This window comes from Chroicocephalus ridibundus, chromosome 3 (assembly GCF_963924245.1).
Source record: "Chroicocephalus ridibundus chromosome 3, bChrRid1.1, whole genome shotgun sequence".
Lineage (NCBI taxonomy): Eukaryota > Metazoa > Chordata > Aves > Charadriiformes > Laridae > Chroicocephalus > Chroicocephalus ridibundus.
The window spans coordinates 12,254,977-12,264,101 of NC_086286.1; the positions used below are offsets into that span (position 1 = coordinate 12,254,977).

At 48.7% G+C, this 9,125-nt stretch overlaps 1 protein-coding gene across 1 annotated transcript; it reads right to left on the minus strand.

Moving 5' to 3' along the window:
• Positions 1-752: 752 nt before the first annotated feature.
• Positions 753-5,715, minus strand: CST7 (cystatin F). Its single transcript, XM_063330980.1, has 4 exons — positions 5,595-5,715; positions 1,923-2,095; positions 1,499-1,615; positions 753-1,014 (listed from the first exon to the last, which is right to left on the minus strand). The coding sequence occupies exons 1-4, from the start codon at positions 5,668-5,670 to the stop codon at positions 937-939; spliced, it is 444 nt and encodes a 147-aa protein (XP_063187050.1). The 5' UTR covers positions 5,671-5,715; the 3' UTR covers positions 753-936.
• Between the last annotated feature and the right edge of the window lie 3,410 nt (positions 5,716-9,125).

The window sequence follows — 9,125 nt, forward strand, 5'->3', positions numbered from 1 at the left end:
CGGCTTGGCTTTCCTGCTTTGCGGACAACTCAAGACGCCGTAGTTGGCTTTCTTTTTCCTTGTCTTTGGCATCAGGCTGTCTGGTGGCTTGTGTGATAGATGAATGTAGTACCGCACTACATCCATCCGTGGCCCTTCCAGAGGTTTCTTTTGAGCGCTTCTTTTTTTCTAGCTAAGAGACTGCCGCCCCTAAAGCTAAGATGCAGCACAGCTGTCTCTCCAGCAGTGGATGTTGAAATTGAACTGCTGCTGGGCTACCTTTGCAATCATGCCCTTTCATGGTATAGGTTAGCTTTTGGTTAAAGTAGAAGCACTAGTTTGTGTAATTTCTGGGCTGCGGATGTGTTTCAAGACAGCCTTATCCATACTCTCGACTTGAAGAAAGAACAACTCTACTTCACACATTCATGACAGATATGTCTAACCTTTTATCTGGCACTGGAGACTCTTAAGGTTTTGTGTCTGTCTGTCTGTCTGTCTGTGTCCCCAGGCAAAACATCCCATTGTTGTAAAGCTTTCCTCAATGTTGCAGTCACATGTACAATTGTTTATGTAATAGCTGCATGAAGATTCATCACAGAATAAAGCAAGTCCAACAGAACTTCCCGGGTGTGTTCACACTGCTCGGAAATTCAGCCAGAGCATGGATGGCTGTCTACTGAATGAATGACAACACGCTCTCATCTGCAGTTTAGTTTTCGAAAAAACAGATACACAACTGGATAGCAATAAATGCAGTCAAGGCAGGTCTTTTTCTGTCACTCAGATTTTGAGCATCTTTCCAAGGGAGAAAAACAACCATGTGATTTGAGAGAAAAGTTCTGTGGCAGTTCTGTACAGCCATTCCTCGCTTCAGTTTTGGCCTCAACAGTCCAGGCAAGGAAAAACTCACGGTGGTAGATCTCCCGTAAGTCAGGCTCTCATGGGAAAGGAGAGTCAGTCACAGACAGCAGTGGGGACAGATGCTTTATCTAACCAAGGCGTTATCCAGACCTCAAAATAGCACCTCAGTATCTGCAAATAAAAGGGGAATCGGTGATGAAGTTCAGGTGGCTGCTGGTTGTTCTCAGCATTGTGGATCGTGAGGGAGTAGGAGAGAACAGCATCTTTTTGTCTCCCCCCTTTATCCTGGGAAAAGTATTGTTTGCTAAGTAATCATGTCTTAGTGGGAAAGCCCCTGTAAGGATTTCCTCTGCCCAGGAAATCTCTCTATTTAGCACATACTCTATTTCTGCACAATTTTACTCGTTTATCCAGGAATATGGGCTGGATGGCTGGGTCTGGTTCAACTCCTTGCAGATGGGACCTGGTCCTGGATGCACGAGAGGTCCTGTGCTGCTTATACTGATAACCCTGCCTCACCCCAGCTGGTTCTACACAGAGGAGGCTCGTACATCTGTGGGGACATCACAGAGTTGGTCTGAAGGTGACTATGCAGCTAGAGATGGCCAAGAATCACCGGTGGTTACTGGGTACCCTGAAGGAACTGGACACATACCTGTTGCAGGCTTTTTTTCTTCTGGAAGTGACAGCTGTCCAGGTTGGAGTGCTCCCTCTTCTCACACACGGTGCGTCTGATTTCGACGTGGAGCATGTATTTCAGCCCTCTGACAATCTAGAGAAAGTAGTTTCCTCCTTTGAAGTAAGGGCAGGGGAAGGGGATGCCAAAATTTTGGCTAGGAGCCAAATGCTACACCTGTGATTTGTGCGTGGTGGCGTGAATAGAAGCGTGTTATGCTGAATTACTGGGGTGTGTGTGCTCTTCTGGAGCAATTGAATGGGACAGAGGGACGTGTGCTGTTTATCTTTAGGCATGCATATCAGTCCTGAGGAGGATCAGGGCTCCCATGTCTTGTGTGCTCTATAGGAAGGTCAATTGGTAAATGGTTTGGAGGCCCACCAGTAGTCTGGGCTCTTCTTACCTGTACCATGGCTTTGGTTATTTGTGATTCCTTAAACAGAAAGAGGTCATTGGAACTGTTGTTGTATCTGTAAACCCCAAAGCGAGCTGCCTTGCGAACACCAGGATTGTCCGTGTTCATCGGGACAGGGAAGCCAGGTTTCGTGGTCGAATGAGGTGGTGGTACATACGTAGCTGAAACAACACAAAACATGAGTGCAAAACACATCAGATGCCTGAAACGGTGGGAGTGAAGCTGAAACCATGCTAAACCTTCTTACTTGTCCCACGCGCTTGTGCTTCAGAAGAACTCTGCTAACATCCGCTGCAACGTAATTTTGCTTTGTGTTTGAAATGGTGAAACAATCCTGCGGAATGAAGTGACAGAAACAGATGCTGCTCGAAGTGGCAGCAGAGCTCAAACTGACTTAGAAGAAGCCAGGGTATCATGAATGTTATTTAGAACATCTCTGGTACGACTCCCGGCTCATAGAAGGCCCGACTTTGAATCGAGTTATAAAGCTAGGTCATGTTGCTCAAAGTACAGTATAACTTTGATAACTTATTGAACACTGGCTGGCAGAACCCTGCTGCTCTTAGTTGGCATGCCAAGTTTTACTCGCAGGCATTAGTCTTTCCCACCCCCCCTTTAATCCTTTGACGGCATCTAAAATGAAACCCTCTAGAGGGATTTAAGTGGTGATAAAGTTGGGGGGAAGATACCCTCCCTCTACATGCTGACAAAGGAGAGGCTGTCCCTGTTCTCCAACTGGGCAAGGAAGGGCCTGGGGCAGAACTTGGACTGGCTCCCCACTGCCCTGGAGAACGGGCTGCTTTGGGTGCTGAAGCGCTGCTGCCCTGACCCAAATGCCAAGGACCATCTTATTATCACAGCCATTAAGTGGAGGAGCAAAGTGTGGGGGAAATGGAGGTTGCGGGGGAGGACGGGACCCATGAGCTTTCAAGTTTGAGCAGTTCTTTCCGCACAGCCTTTATTACTATATATTCTTACTTGGTTGTGTGGCTAGTTTCCTCATGCCCTGCTTGGTTATTCAATAATTTAAAAGAAGCTCGAAGCTTACAGTTGATGTCATTATTTCCTCCCCCTTTATTTTTGCCTTCCTCTCCATTTTTCCACTTCTGAAATACAAACACGAGGAAGAAGTCCTCAACCTGCGCAGGTTGCCGTGGAGCCACTGCTGATGCCAAGACCTGCCAGTGCGGGAGGTGGCCCTTGGTGTTCACGCTATGTGTGTGTGTAGGTAGTGAGCCAGCATGTGCACAGAGAGCTTATACTAAATTTGCTGTGAAAGTCAAGCTTTTTGTCACCTCCATTTTTTTTTTCACAGCTACATCTCTCACTTACAGCCAAGCACAGAGCACAGACTGTGTATTTAAGCCAGTTCGTACTGAGAAACCCAAGTAGAAGAGAGAGGGGCAACCTGGTGACCTAGAATCTATTTTAAAAAAACCAAAACCCCAGCATTACGTGCCATCATTGGCATAAGAGGCTGCAAAAATTCAACTTTCAGGTTGCTGACGTTCGTCCTAGTTACGCTATTACGTCTTCCCCCGCAGGTGGTAATGGCTGCACCGTCTTGTAACACTGCTCAGGGATTAGAGTGTTGACCTGCAAAGGAGAGACTTGGTTCCACGTCCTTCCTCAACCCAAGGATGTCCAAATTCACATCTTTTCCTGGCTGATAGCCCAGCTTCCTTAATGATTAGTAATCTTTGATTAGTAATGACCCCCATGTTTTCTTGCAGGTGGGAGCCAAGAGACCCAGGCCATGTGTCTGAGAGGAGCGGATGTTCTGCAAGTGGCTTTGTGACTGGTGTGTAGGTGACAAGCTTTCTTGTCCCACATCTCTGATCTACGTTGGGACTGAGTGTGCAGCCAGTGCTGGGCAACCTGGCAGTGTTTTTTCACCTAACAGCCCAGAATCCACTTATATGTCCTGAGACTCTTCTCTATGAGATAGCATAGAGCTGCAGCAAAGGTGGGAAACTCATGACCATGCAGCCAAGGACTGAGGGCATTTCTCAGGCAGCACATCTTATCCAGTGCTCAGCTCGTGGATAAGACTTTCCAAAGCATCTGTTTGTCCTCTTGTCCTGATCAGGGACTTTGCCTGGGGGTTATGGTGGTGTGCACACTGGCCTGGGCTCTTCTGTCTGCGCTCCAGGACCTTGCTTGAATGTGTGCTCTTATACCTCTTGGAACGTGAGACGTGGCAGTGGTGGGGATGTTGACAGCAGATATTGTCCTTTGTAGTAGGAGGAGATAACCGCAGGCTTTTTCAGTCTTAGCGCAAAGTCACTTTGTGGCTTAATAGCCCTCAACACCACCTGAGTCATGGTGACGTCTTTTTTTTTTTTTTTTCCATTTTTTTTAGGCATGGGATGGTAGGGTGAGTGAGGCTGGCTGAAGTCACACCATGTGCATGGGAAGAAAACTATGAAATGTGTTCCTCAAAGCAAGAAGCAGAGTCCAAAGTGCCCTTGTTCCTGACTCCAGTGCATGGTAGATCCAGCAGGCATACCAGTACTGGTGAAACGCTTGTTGTCCGTGCCTGGGTGGGATCAGAGGTACTGCATGACCTGCCAGGCACCTACAATACTCGGAGGCCCAGAGGATGTGGTCTCATGACCTGGGAAAACAGCTCTTGCATTTGTATTTCAGACCCCATCCTTGCTTCTGAGTTTGAAAATGTGAAGAGAGGGCAAAAATCTGTCCCTTCTCCTCTTCCCTTCTGTTGGACGGTAGTAGGGTAGACTTTTCTTGCTCTGAGTTAACAGGCCACTGCCCATTATTAAGGAAGAGAGAGCTGTTCTTGCAGAGGTGAGTTGAATGTTAAGAGGCTCTCTCTTGCGCTTTCCTCATTGAGGAATAATTTGGGGGCCCCGTTCCTGCAGTATGAGAGAAATCCTCTCCCAACCTGCAGCGAAGCAAATAGGCGGATCGCAACAGGTTGTTGGTTTGTTGCGTTTTTGTTTTCTTTTCATTTTTTTTTTTCCACGGGATGGTTTCAAAACCTCCTCCCTGTTACTAGGAGCAAGGCTAGGCTTTATCTTTACGTTTAAGACGCAGCAGAGTTCCTGCGTGCCTCTGCAACCCCCAAAGGAAACCGCAGCCGAAACAAAAAGCTACTGGCTAACCAGCCCCGATCCCTGGGTGGATTAGTACTTTGTTTGGGGGAGCCAAAGTAAAACTGAAGTGGAGCTAAAACCTTCAGAGAGAAAAAATTCCTGTCTGCAGCTCCCATTCCGAAGATTTAAGGCCAGCTGCAATCAAGAGAGTTTCCTTGCTCAGCAAAGAAAAGAAACGATACTGAGTAATGTTTCATTAAAGTCAGCTAATCAGCGCTCAAGTGCCCATCTGTACTTAGCAGTCAAATTGTTACCCACAGCCTTTAGATTTAATAATCAAGGTCATGCAGAGTTTAAACGCTGACAAATAAGTTAAAACCAAAAGTTGACTTTAAAATCCTTAGATGCTCTCCCCGGATAACACGGGTCGCTACAGGGGGAGAAAGTCTTTTAAGCGGTTGGATTTTCAGCTGCCGTCTGAACCCTGCGGCGCTGAGCCAGCGGGGGCAGCAGTTGGAGAAGGGCTCTTATTTACGGTGCGTTAGAGAGCAGCACCCGCACGACCTAAAGCACAAGGAAAACAGAAATTATTTTGCGCTCTTACCATCTGAAGTCCTGGTGAAGCTCCAGAATGCTAAACAGCAAAGTGCGGTGAGGCTGCAGGTGAACTTCACCGCCATCTCCACCGCTTCAGAAGAGGAGCCCGCCAGCGAGAGGAGTGACAGCCCTGCTTCCTGCAGGGGAAGATGTGCCTCTTTGAGTGCTCTTATTGGCTAGCAGCAAAGAAAAAAAAAATCACCCTAAAACCCCCTGAATCATCACAGCTCTGATGCAGACTTTGTCTCCTGCTGATGACCACACGCCTCGAAGCACCACCACAAAACTCTTGCTTGGTGATAGTAGCACCGTCCTGCATCAGGCGGGGATTTTTGCTTCCTGGTCCTCAGGGGCTGTGCAGAAGCGTGGGCAGATATGCGTGATGAAACACTGGGGAGTGGTGTGGGGGTGAGGAGAGTAACGTTCATGTGCTTTAATATTCATGGGGAAATTTATTCCCCAAGAACTGGGCGGTGAGCCCTGGGGATGTAGTTCTTGACTTGTGTATGGGTGTCTGTGTGTGGAGAAGCCTCTGACAGAGAAGATGGGCCCAATGCCTTGACTCCCCTGACATGGAGATGTGGGGCTTAGGTGAGAGAGACAAGGAAGTTTTAGGGGTCCCTACCTGAGGGCGCTGTGTGGAGCAGAGCCAGTAGGAAGAGGATTTTGGTTTTGGTGGTAGAGGAGAACATTGTGCCCCACATTAGCAAGAGGTGTTTTGACAACAGGGAAGGGCTGTGTTAGGCTCAGAGGAGGTGAGGTTTTCTCTAGGGGCTCCCCAGAGAGCAAGAGAAACACAAGGAGAGGGGTAGTTTGGCTCTCTGGGAAGTGCAAAGATTTTCAGCTCTGGGGTTGGATCCCAGAGGGGTCAACTCCAGGCAGTGTTGGTCCATGCTGAGGAGTTCACAAGTCTGGGGACATGCGTGTGTTGCCAGACCTTGCCATGCACGTGAAATCACCAGCTGCCAGATTCAGGAGACTGGGGAGGTGAACTGATGTCTCACTGAAGGGCTGAGTGTGGTGGACTGCGTGTGGGCATTTGTTTCTGGGGAGCAGGAAGATGGTGGTTGCCTTCTCACTTGCCCCAGCAATGAACTGTGCTCCTTTCTGAGCAAAGAAGGAAAGGCCTAATGTAGGCCAGTGTAGGTGGTGCATAAGAAGCTGGAGGAAAATAATCTTAGTGTTTCCTTGTAGGAAGGGATTAGGTAAACCCTCTGTTGAAACATCCCATCAAGAAGGAATGGGGCAAACATGGTGAGTCATATTTATCATCAGTCCTACTTGTATAGAGCTTCTGAATAACTCCAAAGCCTGTGGAAAACTTTGAGACATTTTTGCCCTCCTCCCCCCTTTTTTTGAGCTCACACGATGTCCTAACCCTCCACTGTGGCACAGATGGCTGAATCGGGTATGTTCAGCCATCCCCTTTCTCCTCAAGAACAGTACTCTGTACTTCTACCTCACTGAGGGACTCTGGGGGAGTGTCTTTGTAAGCCTATAGTTGAGTCCTCCTGCAACACGCAAGAGAGGGGATGGTCAGGACTCTCGTCACTGGATCCCAACACATCTCTGGTGTGCTGCAAGAGCCGGTTTGTCACCCTGCCACATGATGCACCAGAAGGGGGTTCAGGCTTCCTGCAGGAGCTCAATCCCTGCTCTCTTTTCTTCCTGGTGAGCTCACAGCCTTTTGATTTGTGTCGAAAGGGGCCCGGTGTGAGGGTCCACTCAGGCATTTGTGGGGATTTTTTTAGAGGGTAGGGGACTTTTCTAGAGTGTAGATTCTTTCCTTGCTTAAAACGAGCACTGTGGGACACTCCTAGCAGCCCTCTGACAGGGTTTGGTGTGAGCGGGGAGCATGACTAATGGAGGCAGAGAAGGTGGCGAGATGCATCTCCAGCACCCGCAGCCCTCCTCCCACCCGGCTCTGTGCGAGGCCACCTAACTTCGCTGGTGGCACTAGAGGGCACCAGAAGGTAATTCACGGTGCCGGAGCCCAAGCTTGCCTGGTCCAGGCACCCACAGAGCACCTCGAGCAGCAGCTGAGTGCCGGGGAGACTGGGGTGCCCTTGTGTGGAGCCCCTTCCTCTGCACAGAAGCCAAAGGCAAGAGCAAACCTCACGCAGAGCGCAGTTGTCCCCAGTGGAGTAGGGACAGACCCCCAGGGACGCTGGCCCTGATTCAGCCTCATCCAAAACTAGTGATGTCCTGGGCTCTCATCTTACCTAGGAGGTTGCCTGTGGCTTTCACAGATCAGCTCTTGGGTGCCTGAGAGTTGGTGCCCCAGGGCAGAGGGGACTGCCCATGCTCTGATGCAAACCTGGCTTGTTCTGCCTTCTGCTCTCCTGCTGTGGTGGCATCTGTGCTGCCACTGACTTTCTCCTGGGGAGCTCAGGACCTGCTCTAGGACTGGCTCTTTCCTGAAGAGCACGGTTTCACTGTTAACAGGGTTTATAACTCCCAGCAGTGACTTAAGAAAGCAGGGTGCATCTGCAGAGGCAGGCACATTTTTCCTGCCTTCTTCCCTCTCCCCTTCTTTCTGTAAAATTGCTCATTTACAGCTCTTCCAAATCAACTTTTCTTAATGACCCTTTTATGACTCCACTGGGAAGTTTCATAGAATCATAGAATTGCCTATTTTGGAAGGAACCTTTCAGATCATCTAGTCCAACCATCAACCTAACACTGACAAAAACCATCACTAAACCATATTTCTAAGCACCACGTCTACTCATCTTTTAAATACCTCCAGGGATGGTGCCTCAACCACTTCCCTGGGCAGCCTGTTCCAATGCTTAATAACCCTTTCAGTGTAAAAAATTTGTCCTAATATCCAGTCTAAACCTCCCCTGGTGCAACTTGAGGCCATTTTCTCTTGTCCTATCGCCTGTCACTTGGGAGAAGAGACTGACCCCCACCACTCTACACCCTCCTTTCAGGTAGTTGTAGAGAGCGATAAGGTCTCCCCTCAGCCTCCTTTTCTCCAGGCTAAACAACCCCCATTCCCTCAGCCGCTCCTCATAAGACTTGTTCTCCAGACCCCTCACCAGCTTCATCGCCCTTCTCTGGACCTGCTCCAGCATCTCCAAGTTTTTTTTGTAATGTCTTTTTTGTAGTTTCTCCACTTCTTTTCTCCTAGGAAGTAACAGAGTGCTCATTAATAAGCCATAGTATCAATAGTGCTAGGTACTATTATGTAAAAAAAAAAGCCCAACAAAACCCACCAAAAATCCCACCAAAAAACTCCCCTTCTCCCCCGATAACTGTCAAACAATAGCAAACTTCTCCAAGCTCATAATATGCAAATACTTGTTATTGTTCTTTGGGAATTTCTGTGTCTGGAGACTGGGACTGTTGTCCCCCTGACATGTCTCATTCCAAGCAGGTGCCATCTCCTGGGACGCTGCTCTGTGCCCCAAATCCATCCGGAGGAGGCGTGGAGCGTGGAGCAGCACGATGTCTCATCTGACATCCAACCCAGGAAAACATTGAAGCCCCCTCAAGGTCACTGACGGGAATTTCTCCCACTTTCCCTGGAACG

What these genes read in the sequence shown, in the direction of transcription:
- CST7 (XM_063330980.1), bottom strand. Translation starts at nt 5,670, where the DNA reads ATGGCGGTGAAGTTCACCTGCAGCCTCACCGCACTTTGCTGTTTAGCA. An exon ending in CTTCACCAGGACTTCAGATG is followed by an intron (nt 2,096 to 5,594) that starts GTAAGAGCGCAA and finishes GTGTTGTTTCAG; the next exon opens with CTACGTATGTACCACCACCT. An exon ending in TAACCAAAGCCATGGTACAG is followed by an intron (nt 1,616 to 1,922) that starts GTAAGAAGAGCC and finishes TACTTTCTCTAG; the next exon opens with ATTGTCAGAGGGCTGAAATA.